The sequence below is a fragment of the Suricata suricatta genome, chromosome 2 (genome assembly GCF_006229205.1).
Source record: "Suricata suricatta isolate VVHF042 chromosome 2, meerkat_22Aug2017_6uvM2_HiC, whole genome shotgun sequence".
Lineage (NCBI taxonomy): Eukaryota > Metazoa > Chordata > Mammalia > Carnivora > Herpestidae > Suricata > Suricata suricatta.
This window is the reverse complement of record NC_043701.1, coordinates 44241375-44260370: the sequence shown is the minus strand read 5'-3', so window position 1 is coordinate 44260370 and position 18996 is coordinate 44241375. Positions and strand designations below refer to the sequence as shown.

The following is an 18996-nucleotide window of genomic DNA, read 5'->3' as shown; positions in this document are numbered from 1 at the left end:
TCCATTGTAAACTCCTCTTTCTGGTTTTCAAATAAGTTATAGGACATTCTGTTGGCAGTGTGGTGTTTTGAAAAGAAACAACAGCAACAAATAAAAATAAGCTGTGACATCCTGCTGGCCATGGAAAACTTATTTAATCTCTCTGAGCCTCAACTTGCCTCTCTGTTAAGGAGGGATTCACAACACCCATTTCACTGAATTGTAAGAATTAAAAAAGGGGGTATATGCAACATGCTTAGCAGGCTGCCTCATTAATGTATTATTTAATGCTAAATAAATAGTAACTCTTATTAAAATCAATAATAAAGGTAATGATACATTTCTGGGTCTGCTACTTTTGAATGTGTGATCACAGGCTCATTACTCAATTCCTGTGAGTCTGTTTTTTTATCTGAAAAATAAGGATAGGTCCTAAATGTTAAGAGTGTTGTGAGGATTAAGAGATACAAATGCATAGAAGATGCTTAACAAATGCTGAGTCCTTCATGTACTCTTCTGCCTGTCCCCACCCTTGCTTTTCAACCTTGTGGGCCACAAGAGAGTGTTCCAAAATGCCCTGTGATCCCTTTGGACTAGCCCTATCACTGTGCTTTGCACTTGCTACCGACACTCTTTGTGCATGGCAACACGTCTTTCCATCCATCAAATTCTACCCGTTCTTAAAAATCCAAGACAATCTCTCCATGAAACCTCGGCTGACTATTCCACTTACCACTGACTTCCCACTCAACCAAGCAACACATTTCTTCAAGTGGCCATCACACAATTTAGCCATTCATTACATTCTGTCTTGTTCACTCCAGAGATGCCTTGTACCTCATGCACATCCAATCTCAGATATGGAAATCAATCCCATGGTAATTTGTCTGAGGACTAGAAAATCTTCTGTGGGATAAAAAGAAACTAAGCTCATGTCCCCTTTTGTTTGTTGCAGTTTCTGTGCATGAACAGGGGATGGTGCGCATGACTGTGACAGAGTACATGAGGTAGGTGGCAGCATCTGTGTCACTTCACTCCAGTATCTGACAGCCACATCTTTCATAAATGAAATGGAAATGAAGAGTCTTCTTAACAATGCCATTGATCTTTTGGATTTTGTCACTGGTTTAGCCACAGTGCCTGGAATGTTTTCACTAGCCTTGAGAGAAATAGAGGTTCTTTGAATGTCATAAAGCAGTGAGCACAATCAATGAACAAATGTTGGCTTGGGGGGAGGATTTAATTAAAATATATGCATAAAATGCAATTGACTGTAATACAAGTGTTCAGAAGGACCTGTTCATGAATTAGTTACATCCATAGTCTCACACCATCAATGTCAGTCATCAGCATGCTATTTGCTGGGCAATAATACAGTTGACCTTTGAACAACATGGCTTTGAACTGTGTGGGTCCACCTACATGCAGATTTTTTAAAATTCAAGTATAATTACCATCCAGTGCTGGTTTCAACACTGGATTCAACAATGCTATACATTTCTCCGTGCTTGTCACACCAAGTGTTCTCTTAGTTCTATTTCATTCATCCCAGCACTCACCCCCACTTCAGCAACCATCAATTTGTTCTCCATATTTAAAAGTCTGTTTTTCAAATTTGTCTAATTTTTCTTTGTTTGTTCATTTGTTTTGTTTTTTAAATTCCACACATGAATGAAATTGTGTGGTATTTGTCTTTCTCTGACTGGATTACTTCATCAGGTAGATTTTTTTTTTATAAGTACAACCCAATACTGTAAATGTGTTTTCCCTTCCTTTTGATTTTCTTAATAATGTTTTCTTTTCTCTAGGCTACTTTATTGTAAGAACACAATATATGATTTATAACATATGAAATACGAGCTAATTGACTATTATCAGCAAGGTTTTCAGTGAACAGTAGGCTATTAGTAGTTCTGTTTTAGGGGAGTGAAAAGTTGTATGTGGAGAGGCGCCTGAGTGGCTGGGTCAGTTAAACATCTGACTCCATATCAGCAGGTCATGACCTCACTGTTGTGAGATAGAGCCTGTGTGTGCTCAGAGTGTTGCCTGTTCTGGATTCTTTGTGTCCCTCCTTCCCTGCCCCTCCCTCATGCTCTCTCTCTCAAACAAACAAGCAAAAAAACAAAAAATAAAACACACATACACACACACACAAAACATTAAAAAACCAAAAGCTCTATGTGTATTTTTCACTATGTGGGGGTCAGCACCTGTAACCCTCATGTTGTTCAGTGGTTAACTATACATAAAATGTCCAATGTTCGGTGGAAAGCAGTAAGAGTCTCTTAATATGAGAATAGAGACTAGGCTCAGCAGTGGCAGCAGAACTTAATAGAATTGTCAGTTTTCAAGCCCCATCCCAGATACTCTGAATCAGAAAATCTGGAGGTGGGGTTCAGAAACCTGGTTTTCCCAGCCCTTCAGGGGATTCTGAGAAATACCCTACAAAGAACCGCTGGCATAGAAGGTGAGCTTTTTGAGATTGAGAACTCTGCTCCAGGCCTCAGCCACCCTTGCATGTTTCAAGATAATTCCAACTAGTTGAAAACCAACTACTTAATACTGTATCCCTCTGACTCCTACCAATTGACAATTTCTCTATTTGGTCATAGTTTTTCCATCTTAGCAGATTATTTTTGCAGCTCATAGAATCATAGAGCCACAAAAGGACCCCAGAAATCTCTCAGGCAACTTTCTCATTTTGTTGAAGAGGAAAATGAAAGCCAAGGTCTGGCTTGGTCAGAACTGTGACTATACATGGATTCTCCTGGATCCAAGGCCACAGCAGTTTCTGGGTGGCTCTGCTGAGTACTACAAAAGAAGGTAATGCTTACAAACCCCAAATGGAAAAGAAATATGGCAGGCTTAATACAAACTGAGGTGAGGCAATACATGAAAGGGCTCCCAGCAAGTTCAACCATCTATTAAAACCAGGGTCTTCACTATTCAGAAACATACACATTCTCAGCCGTAATACAGAGAAGCAATTGAACAAAGAGGCAAAGCCTAAGGAATCTGGGTAAGGCCTAAGGAAAATTCAAGATAACTTGGTCTCCTTGGGAAAGTTGATATCTACATTGTATTCTTTGATTAGTTCCCGTTTTGTGCCAATTGGCTGTTATGACTGAGACTTGATGTACTTACGGTACATCTGAACAATATAAAGCTGAACTATATTATAACAGGGTCTCATTCTGTTTGGAAGGGCTTTCAAATGACTTGCAATGCAGGCCCATTTGGGTAGAGTGTCACTGGATTTTGTGGTAGTAGAGAAGCCAGCTTCTGTTGCATGTGGGTGGCCACAGGAGACAGCATTTAGAGATCGTTAACCATGCAATATGGAATCCGCCACCATTATGGGAATTAATATGGAGTCACTTCAGTAACTGCTCACTGTACCTCTTTCATCACATAATTTTAACTTCTTTGGAAAGTTGGTGCCTAGCCGAGCTGTGTTCCTGAAAGGTTCCCCAATGATTTGCCATCTGTCAAAAGTGAGACATTCTGTCACCTTTATAATGAGCACTAGCGGGCACCTAACACTTAAATTCTCACACCTTCTGTAACACAACGCTCTTGAAAACAGGAGTGTCTTCTCCACTGCATGCTCTCTCTTCTTCAAAGGTGCAGCCATTAGGGATTATTAGAAACGATGGGGAAATGCAAATGTTTGCTCTGGAAGGGAAAGATTCACAATGATCTCCCAGAGGACTATCTAAATCAACACATCTCATCATTGGTATTTTCCCCAACTGTAGATCTCTGCATCCGTTTTCAGAAACTCCCACCCTTTCCAGAGGGACCAGTTTCAACTCTTGCTATTCTACTGCAAGTATACCACAAAGGTATGTGATATCCAGGCACTTTTCATCCAGAGAAATCATTCTGTGCAACAGTGGATTTCATGACATTATAAATAGGCATTTGAGAAATAACTTGTTGAATGAATGGATGAGAGAATGAATAAAGGATTTCAAAACTCCAATTCGCAAGAACAATGTAAAGGAGTCAGGGAGATCAAGCTAAGTGTCTGTCAATGGGGAAATGGTCCAACAAACTAATGGTCCACCCATTTTATAGAATTCTATACAGTGATAAAAGGAAGAGGCAGAAAGAACTATATGTACTAACTTAGAATGACCTTCAAGTCATATTTTTGAGAGGAGACAGCAAGATGCAGAAAGATACATAGAACATGCTATTATTTATAGATCAAACAATTGAAATATAAGGCATATATGTAATATAGAAAAATACCTGGAAGGACACATATAAATTTAGTAGGAAGGGAGTCAGGATTGGTGGGGGTAATGGCCAAAGGGAAAGAAAGCTTTATGTGTAATATAATTTTTGAAAGTGTGAATATATTTTATGTATATCTTACATAATTAAATGTAAATAAGAAGAGTTAATGATAATAAAAAGGTTTAGTGACATTTTAACCACAGCCACCTGTAGTCTCACTGGGCAGACCCACTTACCACACATTACCCAACATCATGTTCACACTTTCTTAGGTGACGGAGATCTGGTGCTTTGCCACATATAATCAATCAATAAATACATTCTTGGACATGAGATTGTGAGCCTTTAGAAGGCAGAACTATGTCTTTTTTTTTTTTTTTTGCATGTTGGGTGCCTAGCAGAGAGCCTAGAACATGACAGATCTTCAATAAATATTTGTTTAAATGGGTGAGATAAAAATGTGTACAATGAGGACATGAGAACAGATTAATCTTTTATAAGATTTAGATTTAGATTTCTCCCAAGAATTTTTTCTCCCTTGAAACATTTTTTATTTGGGGGTATCAAGTGATTGGTATCCCCAGTTCTTCAGTTCTTTCCAGTGATTAAGATATCCAAGCTGAACCATTTAAGCCCCACAGTAAGAGTTTTTGGCTTATCTTTTCTTCCTCAATTGAATCAGGAGGCAAAGCACCATCTCCGTCACATAAGAAAGTGTGAACGTGATGTTGGGTAATGTGTGGTAAGTGGGCCTGCCCAGTGAGGCTACAGGTGGCTGTTGTTAAATGTGTGAATGGCTAAATACATGAATTGTAATTAATCCAATTTAAATGATGAAGTCATGAAAGTAAATCATCCAAACTATCTCAAATAAGCTCCTTGGTGTCGCAAGTCAAGTAGAGGCAAACAGAAACTGCAACAGGACGCCTGGGTGGCTCAGTCGGTTAAGCGTACGGCTTCGGTTCAGGTCATGATCTCACGGTTCATGGGTTTGAGCCTCCCGTCAGGTTCTGGGCTGACTGCTAGCTCAGAGCCTGGAGCCTGCTTCAGATTCTGTATCTCCTTCTCTCTCTCTGACCGGCCCCTGCTTGCACTGTCTCCCTCTGTCTCTCAAAAATAAATTTAAAAAGAAATTAAAAAAAAATTAAGAAACCTGCAACAAAAGAACTAAGCAAACCTAGGAAAACCTCCTCAAAAGTTCTGCTTCCTCTATAATCCATGAGTTTTCAAAAGGTCAACAGCATGGTTACCAAGGAGAAGGCCAGTGATTGGAAAGTAGTTGGTATACATAAATACAATTTCCAGAAAACTGAAGTTTATAATTTTAAATGCCAAAGCTGAGTAAAGTGATTTGAAGAAAGCACTTCTTAGTTCTCACCCAAGTCCAAAAAAAATAAAATAAAATAAAACCCAGAACATATTTTAATCCTACTCAGGGACTAAAAATCATTGTTTTTAAAGATTGGTCCTGGGGCGCCTGGGCGGCTCAGTCGGTTAAGCCTCCAGCTTCAGCTCAGGTCAGATCTCACCTTCGTGGGTTCGAGCCCCGCATCAGGCTCTGTGCTGACAGCTAGCTCAGAGCCTGGAGCCTGCTTCCGGTTCTGTGTCTCCTTCTCTCTCTGCCCCTCTCCCTCTCATGCTCTGTCTCTCTCTGTATCAAAAATAAATAAAACATTAAAAAAAATTAAAAAAAAAGATTGGTCCTTGAAGCCTGCATTTAATGATCTCAACAGATGTATGTAGCTGAGGGTACCCTCAGACTGATTCTTGTTAAAAACATCCTGTTTTGAGTTCTACTGTTCACAGCTTTGCTTTGTTTTTTGTTTGTTTTTTGTGTTTCATATTGCCATGTACTACCATTTCTATGCAGTTATCAGTGCATCACTTCTGGTTTCTGTCCCAGGATCTTCCTGCTCTATCTAACTAAACATTTGCTTACTATGAAATAGAAAGTCACCTAAATAAACTCATAGGTCTTGCATCAAAGGAACAATCAAGTAGTCCCTGAATGGGGTTGATGGACTGTCCTTTAAGTAAGTACATGTAAGCTCTCGTAAATGCACCATCTCTTTGCCTATTTAGATTCCTCTTCCAGTCAATTTCTAGAAGATTGGGTGGGTGAGATGACTAGGAAAAAAATGGGTCTTGTTAAATGAACTGTTACTGGATAAAGATATTCATATTTTTACCACAGCATTCCTGAATGGCTGGAATTTTGGGAAGAAGATCCAGTGGAGATTCTCTTGGATCTGGGGTTTGGTACAGAGGAGCCAGACATCTGCACCCAAATCCCAGCCAGATTCCTGTGTTGTGGCTCAGCAGCCAGAGGAATCAACAACCAGGTTTTTCTTGAAGCTCAAAAGCAGCGAATGGACCTTGAGAACCCGGACCTGTACGGTAAGTGAGGACGGCATGGCTCGTGAATCTCGGCAATGGGGGTGGTGGCCAGGTGAGCCACAGTATTAGCAGGGATGATTTGGAATATATGTGTGGTGACAATCACCCCTGTACTGCAGTGGCTTAGAGGAAAAACGTTTATATGTTGATCACTCTACGTGTCTGCCGTGGCTTCTTGTGCATGTTTGGGAGAAAGATCTGTTCCGTGTTGTCTTCATAGGTGGACTTGGCCCCACTGCTTGGAAGCCACTGGGTACAGGAACAGAGAAAAGGTGGAAATGGAAAATCATACTTGACTCTTACTTACCTCTTTCTGCTCAGAATTTACTCATTGATTTCATTGTTTAAAATCAGTCACATGGCCACACTTAACTCCAAAGGGTTGAGAGTGTGCAATCCTACTACATGTCCAGAAGAAAGAAAATGCACTAGCAGTGAAAAGCACTAATATATACCATAGCCACATACCCGGGAGGCAGAGAAACCAGGATCTGTTGAAGCTTATCCCAAGTCACAAGGTAAAACCTTAATTTCCTCATCTATGAGGCTTAGAATGGTGCTTATTCTACCATGAGCCGTAAGTGGTAGGCAATAAGCTGCCAGACCTCATGGATTAACTATACCTAAATCTCTTAGTTATCATGCATGCTGCTATTTTCCCACAACTGGTGGTCAAAGGAATTTTCTCTGGGATATTACTGGGACGCTCTGGGAGTATGTGTACTGTGCTCAAATAATTTTGGGGAAAGATGCCTTGCAGTTAAACAGGTTTATTTACTCCAGAATTTGTTTAATATGCTGAAGTGCACTCAGTCTCCCAGAGAGGATGCAGTGAAGACTTTTTGAAATCATTTATATATAAAACCCCTTTTGGGAGAGCGTTGAAGAACATCTCCTCCATGTGACAGAGTTTGCAGAATTCTGGACTGGAGAAAATGCCAGAATGTTGTTTCTGAAATAAATTCTTTAAAAAAATTCATCAAAGTCAAGTGAGATAACATGTTTTTCTCAAACAAATATCTTAGATTTTTCATTTTAGTGTCTGTTTCCCCCATTTTCATGTGGGTGAAATGGGCCTCAAAATTTCAGCAATGCAATTTTTTAAAAAGAGGAGGTGTCCCTGAAGATGTTACTGTGAGATATTTCTTTACTTTTTAGAAGATATTAGTATTGTTCTTTGTTGTCTCATCCTCCAAGCTACAGGGAGATACAAGTTATTTAATCAATTCTTCATTTAGAGATAATAATTCTTATCAATATTTGAGGAGTGTTTGACTTGAGCTGTAAAGTAAATATTTTATAAATGAAATTGACACTCAGATTATAGAAGGCCAGGAGCTGGTCCCTGCTTCTGTGATTGTGTCCACTCTTCTTTCCACCACTCAGCACTGTGCAGTAACACACTGTAACCACTCTCACTCCACACTTACCAGTACACTTTTGAGTCAGAAAGCTGAGAAAGTTGAATGTAAAATAAGCAATAATAAAGTTAGTTGGTTGTTCTAGAAAGAGAAGAAAAAAGTATGTCTTACTCAACATCAATAAAAAAGGCTCAAACTTGAAGGGATGAGAATCAGTTGGTTCATTGTTCAATCTACAAAAGGCAAAACAAACAAAACACAAAACACCCACTCATCCAGCACCACAAGACTGTGTTCTCTGAATTTATCTACCCAGCTAAATGGATAGATTCCTAGTCTAAGTATAAAAATCTGCTGTGGGATGGGTGGATGACAATCATAAAAATAGAATTATGATTCAGTCATACCCTTGGGCTCACAAAGAAAGACTTAGTTTCAATTAAAGCTGAATTTAGAGGAAAAATTTAATCAAAATGCTTCTGAAAATATCCAGAACCCAAGAATTCCTTTAGGTCTTGAAAGAATATAATAATCCTCTGTGAAAAGCCCATCACATTTTTTAATGTAGAAGGATCAATAGTCAATATCTTTCCCTTTCAGGTAAAGGGAGCAGGTAGTTGTGAGGATGTGCTCCTGGGAGAGTCAGGGTGCAAGCAACGGAACAGAGGATAGTATCCTTACTCACTAACATGGCCTTTGAGCATTGCTAAGCTATGCAACCCTGCATACTATCAACCCCGAGGTTGAGAAAAGGTTGTGTAATAAAAACGAAGTGTTCTGTTTCCATCTCTTTGGTTTTATTATCTGGAGATACCAAGACTATTCTTCACCATTTTCTTTTAAAGTGGAAAATTGTCCCCAAATTGCCCTGGCTACACTAGGTCTCTTCCTTCCATATGCTAATTAAGTCAATAATTACACATTGTCTACATGCACCGTCCAGGAAGACTGATCAGTTGATGAGCTGGTTCATTTGAAAAGACAAATGGATAAAAAAAAACACTTTTTTTAATTTAAAAAAGACAAATGGATTTTCACATTAATGACTGTCTTCTCTCAGACAATGGAAAACAATATATTGCCTTCCAGAGTCTTGCATATTTATAACTCTAACTACTATATAACATTATGCTTTTCACAACAGACATGAGAGATATGTAATTATTACTTTCGTTCTCCTGATGAAGAAACCCTTTGCTATGTGTTTGGCACAGGATGAAGCATGACGTTTCTATTAATTCATTTACTCTGACATCACACCCCCTGGTGATTGGTTGAACTGGGATTTGGATCCAGGCCTTCTGACTCCATACTCCATGATCTTTGCACACTGTAGGTGACAGGATAGGTGGAGATGATGGAGGTGACAGTTATGGTATCTGCCACCTAAAGCTGTGGAAGAATTCTCAGGTTCACCTCACATGAAAGTGCTAGCTTCACTCTTTAACCTGTAGTTTAATATACAACATTAAATTAAGATTGACTCTTGCCTATAATTTTAATGGATTTACACACAAAAACTATAGGCATATATGAATTTATATAGCTATGCATATTTAACTAAATATAAAAGGTATTAGCTTTCCCCAAGACACAATGGCATCTTCTTATGTTGAGGAATCACCACCGTAATCATCAGCAACATGTACTGAGAAAAACTTCAGTTTCAAGAGTTTAAGTCCTTCCTATCTTGAAAATCCGTGTATTACCAAACTCTTCAGTTTTGACTACATTCATGTAGTTTCATTGAAAAGACCCAGTCTAAAAATTGTGTGTTCCTTGTATCGTTCAGGTCGTTTCCGACAACTAGAGATCCTGGACCATGTAGCCAATGCCTTCTCATCTTTGCTGAATGATATTAACATCCTGCAGAACAAAGAAGAGAAAGATGGAGGGGGAAATGTGCAAAGAACCTCAGTGAGTGAGGCCAAAGAACCTCGAAGAAGAATGGGTGGACTTTTCAGGAGAGCTTCAAAGCAGAGTATTGGGAAGGATGGTAGTTCGGAAGTGTCAGAGTCATTGAAGAAAAAGGGCAAATTTTCCATCATCTCTGCAAAATCAGTAGAATATGGAGAAGAATTACCAACTATGACAGACAACCATGACCAAAGTCATTTGTGTCCTTCAGCAGAACACTCGTCTCTCCAAGCCTATGATGACTCAGTACCTTGTCATTCTCCCCAAGCCCTTCTAAGCAAGGAATGGCCTTGCTCATCCACACTAGCCAAGAGGGCTCCTCCTTCCTATATGTCTGAGGGGCCAGTCAAGGACAGAACTGAAAAGGTGAACTCGATTCAAGCTAACAAGCTCAAGAGATTCACTCGTCTTGCAGGCAAAGTACCAGACTCCTTTGAAATGGAAGAGGTCAGTGTTGTACCAACACATCAACTTCTATGGGAAATGACCATTCCCAAGGCATCTTCTGCCTTCCACCCTCAGTTAACCCCTTCACTTTTCATCCCTTCAGCTTTACTTTATAACTTATTGTTCCAAATTCCTGTTTTTAGTCTAAGACATTTAAGGTCATTCTAGCTTGCTTCCATCTTCTCTCTAACTTTCTTTGTTTCACCAGTGGTCCTTAAGGGTCAGTTCAGGTCTTTCCCACTCAGTGAAATTTGCCCACACTTCCACCCTGTATTCTAACAGCCTTGGCAGGGAGAGCTTGTATGAAAGAAACTCTACCTGTATTTCAATGACATCTCCCCTCCTAGTCTGTCAACTCCTTGACCATCAGGTTTTGTCCTCACGGAGACGTGTCTTGGAAATATTTCCCCCGTGATACCTAATGCAAGACCTTGGACAAAACGTGAGGACCTGGGTTTGGTTTTGATTTTACAGGACTAGTATTTTATTTGTTTGTTTGCTTTGGAGTTTATCGATATTCACATAACTTGACCTCCATCCATTTCACTAATATATACTCACAACTCTGCACCAAGAACGCTTAGCACCAACCTCATTCCTATGCCACTACACCTTTTTGGGGCTGGCCCCTCCTTCTTCTGGTGCACACACAATTGGCATCATCTGTCTCATTCAATGTCACCATGAGTCAACTCGGGAAAAGTATAGAATGCATTCGAGATGCAGGGGCAGTTATCTTGCTATTGGGTTCTCCCTGGATGGCACCACAACACAGAGCCTCTTAGCATGGGTTCTGTGGCCGGACTGAGGTTCACGCATCAGTGACTGCTTTCATCCTTTCCACCACATTTTATGCAGGCTGATCACCATCTATTTTGTTCTTAAAGCACAGGCATGAAACATGTGATGTGGGAAAGATTATACTTTTTACAGACTCTTTCCTCATTTGTGCCTCTTCACACTGCTTATTTGGTTTCCTCTCCACACCATTTATGTCTCATCTACCCAGGCTCAGAGCCCAGTAACCCTTCAAACTTCTCTTTCTTGACTGGGATAAGGGCTAAGGAGTGTTAGTAAATAAAAGATATTTTGTCCTATCTACATATGTGTGTGGGTGTGCATGTGCACACACATTGCATATATGTATATTCACATATTTCACAATCTCCTTCACTTTCCCCCTCACTCACTCATGCTAATTTTTACCCTCACTTAGATGACATCCCCACTTGCACTTTATATTTTAAAAATATATATACATGTTTTTACATGTTTCTCTGCTCTTTAATATTATGACAGAGGAAAATATTACAAAAGAGCAAAATTTTTTCCCTAATGTAAATTATCCAGAAGTGGGGCATATTTATATGTGAATCCCAAGGTGGGACCACCTTTCCTATGAGCCCTCTACAAGTCAGGTGCAATTGATAGTCTCTGAGGTGTAGAACCTGCCAGCAAGAGAACCTCAGTGCAGCAGCAGGGACAGGTACAGAAACCAGTAAGATGCAGGGAGAGTTACAGCTCTACGGTAAACTTTTACAGCCTCTAGACATGTTTGGGACATCTAGGGAGCAAGAAGATAGGTTCTTTTTTTTAAATTTTTATTTAGTTTTGAGAGAGAGAGAGGAGAAAGAGAGAGAGAGAGAGAGAGAGAGAGAGAGGGAGGGAGAGATTGAGAGAGAACATGAGCCAGGGAAGGGCAGAGAGAGAGAGGGAAACACAGAATCCCAAACAAGCTCCCAGGCTCTGAGCTGTCAGCACAGAGCCCCATGCGGGGCTCAAACCCACAAACCGTGAGATCATGACCTGAGCTGAAGTCAGATGCTTAACTGATTGAGCCACCCAGGCAACCCAAGAAAATAGATTCTTAACCAGCCAAGGGGCTGAGAGAATAAGGAGCTTATAGGAAGTAGGGATTACCCATAACCTTAAAAGAAGAGGAGGAATTAGATGAATGTGCCTATTGGTAGACTTAACTATCCCCAAAATATATAACAATTGCTTCAAAATATGTAGCTGTTAATGATCCTAATATCTATGTATATATGTTTATGTGTATACATGTCTTATGTCAAAAATTATTTTGAGAACCTTAAAATATTAAAAAATAAGAGCCTTAAAATATTAATCTGAATATAAACCAATAGCCTACAAATGAATAAAAACTATAAATGGATAAAAAAGCAGACCTTTGATCTAGTGCCCCGATTTGAAGACAAACAGGTAGCTCTAAGAAAAATTTTCTTTTAATCCAATCTTGCAAAGATTATTTAATTACCAAGTTACTATTTACAGTTAATATAAAGAATATCAAGAAAATCTGCAATCCATTTGTCAGTCTGCTATATTACTTAGGATAAAAACAAGAAATTTCACCATCTCCAGCCTGTTGGGGCACCTCACAGATGCTACTGTCCCCTTACAAAGTTTTTTTATACTTCAGGCTAGATTGACTTAAAGGAAAATAATGTCCATTGGATGCCATCTATATGTGAAAGGATAGGGAGAAATAAATATTACATTCAGCTTAAAAAAGATTCAGAAAAGAATGTCAGTTCTTGCACAGTACACTTTCAAATATTCTTAAATAACAATTATCAAGGAAAAGCTCTTTGGTAGTATGTAAAGAGGTGAAAAGACACGCAGACACTAAAATGAAATATAAATTCATATGTTTCATTTATTTGTTTGTTGTTTTTTTAATGTTTGTTTATTTTTGAGAGACAGAGAGAGACAGGCATGAGTAGGGGAGGGACAGAGAGAGACAGACACACAGGATCCAAAGCAGGCTCCAGGCTCCAAGCTGTCAGCACAGAGCCTGAGACAGGGCTTGAACTCATGAACTACGAGATCATGACCTGAGCTGAAGTCATTCCCTCAACCAACTGAGTCACCCAGGTGTCACTGTTTCTTTGCTTTCTAAAGAAATTTATTTTAATTTTACTTTTTAAGTTTATTTATTTATTTTGAGAGAGACAGAGAACAAGCTTAAGTGGGAGATGGGCAAAGAGAGAGGTAAGAGAGAATTCAAAGTAGGCTCCTCACTATGAGTGAGAGGCCAATCCCATGAACCATTAGACCATAACCTGAGCCAAAAGCAAGAGTCAGACGCTCAACTGACTGAGCCACCCAGGTACCCCAATCTCATATGTTTTTAGGCACATAGTAGATAGTCAGTAAATATTTGTGAATGATTAAATTAGCATTAAAACTATTTGATGATTTTAATTTAGTCTAGCTGGCATCCATAGAAAAACAGAATACTCTTTTGAACTTCATAACCAACTTTGTCCATGGTCCTTCTTTAGTATTTGCCCAGATTCATGTGTGTGATAAACTCTATATGTATCCAAGGCAGAGAGCCCCAAAAATGATATAAAGCAAACTCATTACTTGGATTTTGTTTTTCTGAAAAGTATGCCTAAAATATTATGTCCTTATCACATACTGGGAGAAAAATATTTGTTTCACTCAATACCAATGGATAAGTAAATAAAGCTTAGTACGTTGCGTCTTACACAGGAACTAAGGCCAGATTTAATAGTCATTTTTTAATGGCAAATTTAAAAATCCAATTATAAGAAATGAAAAATATGTGTGAAATTGGCAGATTTTCATGGCATTTTAAACATGAGCCAATGTACTTAAATATCTAGCTATAATAATTTCAACTATGATTGGCCAAAATTGCCTTCAGATCGATCTGTGATGCTCTCCCTAAAGTCTTGCTTACAGGCTGAATTTGACAATATTTGGCTTGCTTTTCAAAACTATGATTCCAAGAAAATTGTGTATAGATTTTTTTAGTTCAAAAAATAACATATTTTTCATTTAGTTTCACTTAGTAAAAGTGAGTCTGTTCCTTTCTTTTTAAATTCCCAAACATATTAACAGAATTTAATACTAATGAAGCATCTGCAATTGTAAAGTCAAGGTAGGATGCTTCTTTATATCCACTATAAAACATGTTTAATCTGCCTCTCACTTCCATTCAGAGATCCTGCTCTAGAGAACTGAACATTGCCCCGATAATGAAACAATGCCAGTTAGCATCGTGATTAGGTGGGAAATGTTTCTAAAGTTTATAACTATTTCTTTATGTTTAATTTTTAAAAATTAATTAATGTTTGGCTCAGGGGGACTAATCCAGAAAACACCTGGTTTCCATCTTACATTGTTGAGATTGTGTTGTCTGAGGGTTGTTTTTCCTTAGATGAACATATACTTTACATCACACGAAGTGGACTTTTCTCCATGTTAATGATCGCAGCAGCAGAGTTTTCTTATAATACTTGAAAATATCCACTGTATGTGTATACAGTATACACGTATATGGTGCATGCTGGTTTGAGTTACAAAACTAATAAAAGTAATGTTAAGAAATATATCTGGTTATTTTAAATATAGAACAACTTTATAGAAAACAGAGGAAGGATTAAAAACAGGGAATAAGTAGTTCTTCTTACTGAGTTGAAACCTCATGGTCTTCTCTTTATTCCTGAGTTAAAAGTCCTTTCTGGCCACATGTACTACAATGTTTAAACGTCCTTTGATTCAGTTTTCACTATTCAGATATGAGCCCAAATGACTAATATGACATGTAGAAGATTTATGTACAAGGATACTCATATCACCATTACTTCTATTTGCAAAATTTAAAAAATATTCCACCATTAGGAAAATCATTAAGTAAATTAATGTACCTTCAAAATATATTGTAAAGTCATGAAAAATGGTGTTTTCAAAGGAATTTCACAATGTAGGGAAAGAAGCTCCCCTTCTAAATTTCGTGTGAAAACTTGATTTTATAACTATATCTGAAAACATCATATTAAAAAGGAAACCTGCAAAAATGAACTCCAAAATATTAACAGTAACTGTTTTCTCACCTTCTTTAACTTTTTTTATTTATCTATAGTACTTTATATTATTAATTTTAAAGAAATTTTTTTGAGAGAGAGATAAAGCACCCATGAGCAAAGAGGGAGCAGAGGCAGAAGGAGAGAGAGAATCTCAAGCAGACTCCATGTCCAGCATGGAGCCCAATTCAGAGCATGATTTCATGAACCCTGAGATCATGACCTGAGCTGAAATCAAGAGTCAGATGTTTAATGGACTGAGCCACCCAGGCAGCCCTAAAAGAAATAGCTATTATTTTGTTTTGCCCATAACTTATTCCCAATAGAGTATTATTTATTAATTTCTGAAAATAACTTTAAAAATAAATTCTGCTTTAGCAATTTGGAAAACAAACTTTCTTTGAGCTACCTAAGCTCTGTATAGCAACTGAGTTGTGAATTTTCTGAATCGCTTTCCATAAATTTACCAAGTCATAAATAAATCCCTCAGAGAAATAAAATTAAATGTGGGAAATAACTTTCATTCTCCAAATATACTTAAAACTCTTTAGGAGCAAACAAAAATATCTAGAATAATATCATTTTTTTTTTTTTTTTAGTTTCTCTCAAATGTTGCATCTTCCAGACAGGATCTCCATTCCTCTGACCCGGAAGTGATTCCCCCATTTCCCTCTCCTGATCTCCTTTAGTTCTTTGAATCTTTATCCTGAGTGTTTGTACATGCCATCTGCCTGCCGCAGAGTGTAAGCTCTTTGAGTTTGGAAATCATGGTTAATCCTCTTAGCAGTAGCCAGTAGGCACTCATTATATGTTGATTAAATAAATGAAGTGAATTTATTATGAAAACATTTCTAATGAGATTGATGTATTTTGGTGTCTCAGGTCCAGAGCTTTGAGGAAGAGACTGGTAATCCTCTTGACATGACTTCAGGAATTGCAGGTAAGAATTTATCAAGATGTGCAATTTCATTGAAGGTCTTTCAGAAAGAAACTGTAAATAACTAGTACTCAACTTTCTTCATATGTAGAACTTAAATTATTTTCAGGAGATGTCATAGCTACTACTATTGCTATTTACTACTCTACTATTTCTGCTTACTACTATTAAAAGCCTACTAGCAATGTCAATGTGCATGTAAATTTCAAAAGACTTATTGCAGAAATGTTCAAAATCCCTGAGGCTAATGCAACATGTGGTTTGTGCAACGTTAACTCTGTGTGATTTAATCAGGAGAGTGGACTGGATTCCACATAGGACTGGGACTAACTGAATGAATAATTTCTTACTCCTACTGACAACTGCTTGATGTTACAAAAGTCGCATCATTTTACTGGGAGCAGAGGTAATTTTTAAGTTTTCTGCTAGCACTTACATTCTAAATTAAGTGATTGTAGGACCTTCATATTAAACTCTCCATGGAAACAAGTTGCCTAGATGTAATGTTCCAAATAATCTCTCAGAATCATGTTATTTAATCCTAGACAGCAGAGAAGGAGGGCTTTCTCTACGCCTCATCCTTATGTTCCCATTCAGCCATCATTGTGATTCAGCATTTCCATGATCCTATAACAGAGCTAAAAGTAGACAGGGATTAGTGAAGCAAAATAAAGCAGATGAAGCTAGTGCATTTCCTGGAAGAAAATATGCAAATTTTTAATTTAATTTAGTGTGGTGTCAAACACATCTTTTTCATTACAAAGTGTATGTATGGGCCTCATTTTGCTAAATGCTGTTTAGAAATTATGCATTAGTAATTATAGGGTCCTGCTGATTACATAAATTGTTATCCTGCTCTTTGAAGTAATTACCACATAACCTGCATTGAGGTTTATAAGACAAAAATAAGCATCTGTTTTTCATCTAATTGAATGCTTCTCAATGAAGCTGGAGGTCTCTGTGCCAATAGGAACTGCCTTCCTTGACATTCAATTAAGAGGTCTACTGATATCACGTAAGTCACCCCAATCGTTCCAAAAAAATGATTTGGGAAGTTAGGCAAAAGCACTAATCTACATTTCATTTCAAATTCAGAAAGCAAAGTAAGAAGGGTAAATTAGCCTAGTGGAGAAAATCTGAATTAAAATAAGGCAAATACAATTTATTACTTTCAAAAACAGTGTTAACCCAAGGAAAACATAGAACTGAGAAAAAAATAAGTAAAACTAGTTCTGTTTCTATTAATATGAAAAGGGGAAAAGTATTATTTTTATTTATATATGAATGACTGAATGATTGAATTCATTTGTATATGAATTATATACATACATGAATTTACATTTCTATACATATGAATATAAATGAATGAATTTTGACTCAAAGTTACAAAGATGACTTCATTCCAAAATGAAGGTGTAGGGACTATTTCAACCAATAGGATATGGTGGATGCTGTGCTTCTTCCTGGCTGCTTCCTGGCTCTTGAGATACTTGTTCTTGGAACATTCCCTATGAGAACACAGCCCTCATGTTGTGAAAATCCCAAGCCACATGGGAGTGTCCACTCTGGGGGACAGCCTTGAATGAGCCCCCATGTGAATAAGGCATCTTAGATGTCCAGTCCACTCAAACTTTCAGATGACTCCAGTTCAGATGTCAACTGACTGCCACCACATGACAGAATCCAAGTGACAATGACATAGCTGAGCTGAGTCAACCCTCAGAACCATGATAGATAATAATCAACTGTGGTTCTAAGTCATGAATATTTAAAGGTAAAGTAATACCAAGTTACAGTAAAAATGTGAAACCAACACTTACCCACTGTTGGTTGTAAGTTAAAATCATAATAATTACTTGAAGTATAATCTGTCAATGTCACACAATTTTAAATGTATGCAAATATTCCAGTTTGGGTTTTGACCCATCAGGAGACTCCAATGTACACACAAGGTTTTTGATTGCAAAAATATATTTATAATAACAAACAGCTAGAAGCAACCTAAGTGCTCCAAAGTATAAATTAGCTTTAAATAATTACGGGCATTTTTACATTAAAATCTATTCAGACAGTATTTTGGAAAATGAAACAGATATTACGTGTTGAGATGGAAAGGTCTCTTAGATATACAGTTGTTTAATGAGGAAAAAAATAGGTACAAAATATTTTATATAGACACCTCTTTTTTTAAAAGAGTTATCTCTTTCTATGAAGTAAAGAAAGTATGCACAGAATACTTCTGGAAGAATATCTAAGGAACTGCTAATGGAAGTACCTTAACAGAAGGGAAACTAACATGTTTTAAATTAATTGGCATCTTTTAATTTTCTTTTGTTACCATGTGCATATGTTATTTTCATAACACTACTTAGCAAAAACTTCTGGTGATACTATAGGAAATTGACACAATAAAATGGAAGATTTTGCTGTTAATTAATTTTGTGGTTAATTCTGGACATGACAACCAGTCCAAAATTTTTGTATACTTTGTATTTTTTGAATTTTTGAATTAAAATTATATATATTTGAAGTATGAAACATGATATATATGCATATACATACTGAAATGATTACAATAATCAAACTACTTAGCATATCATCTCTTCACAGTTTCCCTTTTGTAAGTGTGATAAGTGCCTGAAATCTACTCTCTTAGCAAATTTTCAATATTCAATAGTATTATTGGCTATAATCACCATGTACCTTAGATCTCTAGACTTATCCTTATATAACTATAACTTTGTATCCTATGACCAACGTCTCTTCCAAAATTGTAAGATTTTAATATTCCTCTCAGTCTTTTACAGATCAAGCAGAACATAATAAAAGATGGTGGAAAATACACCAATATCAT

The 18996-nt window shown here is 37.5% G+C and overlaps 1 protein-coding gene across 1 annotated transcript in view; it reads left to right on the top strand.

Annotated features, from left to right (window-relative positions):
- Positions 1-18996, top strand: part of ITPRID1 (ITPR interacting domain containing 1) — an 83316-nt gene that overhangs the window by 21947 nt on the left and 42373 nt on the right. Inside the window, exons 5-9 of the mRNA XM_029955983.1 lie at positions 935-986; positions 3738-3824; positions 6419-6621; positions 9775-10346; positions 16088-16145. Of these exons, the coding sequence (XP_029811843.1) occupies positions 935-986; positions 3738-3824; positions 6419-6621; positions 9775-10346; positions 16088-16145 (972 nt within the window). The remainder of the gene's footprint in view (positions 1-934; positions 987-3737; positions 3825-6418; positions 6622-9774; positions 10347-16087; positions 16146-18996) is intronic.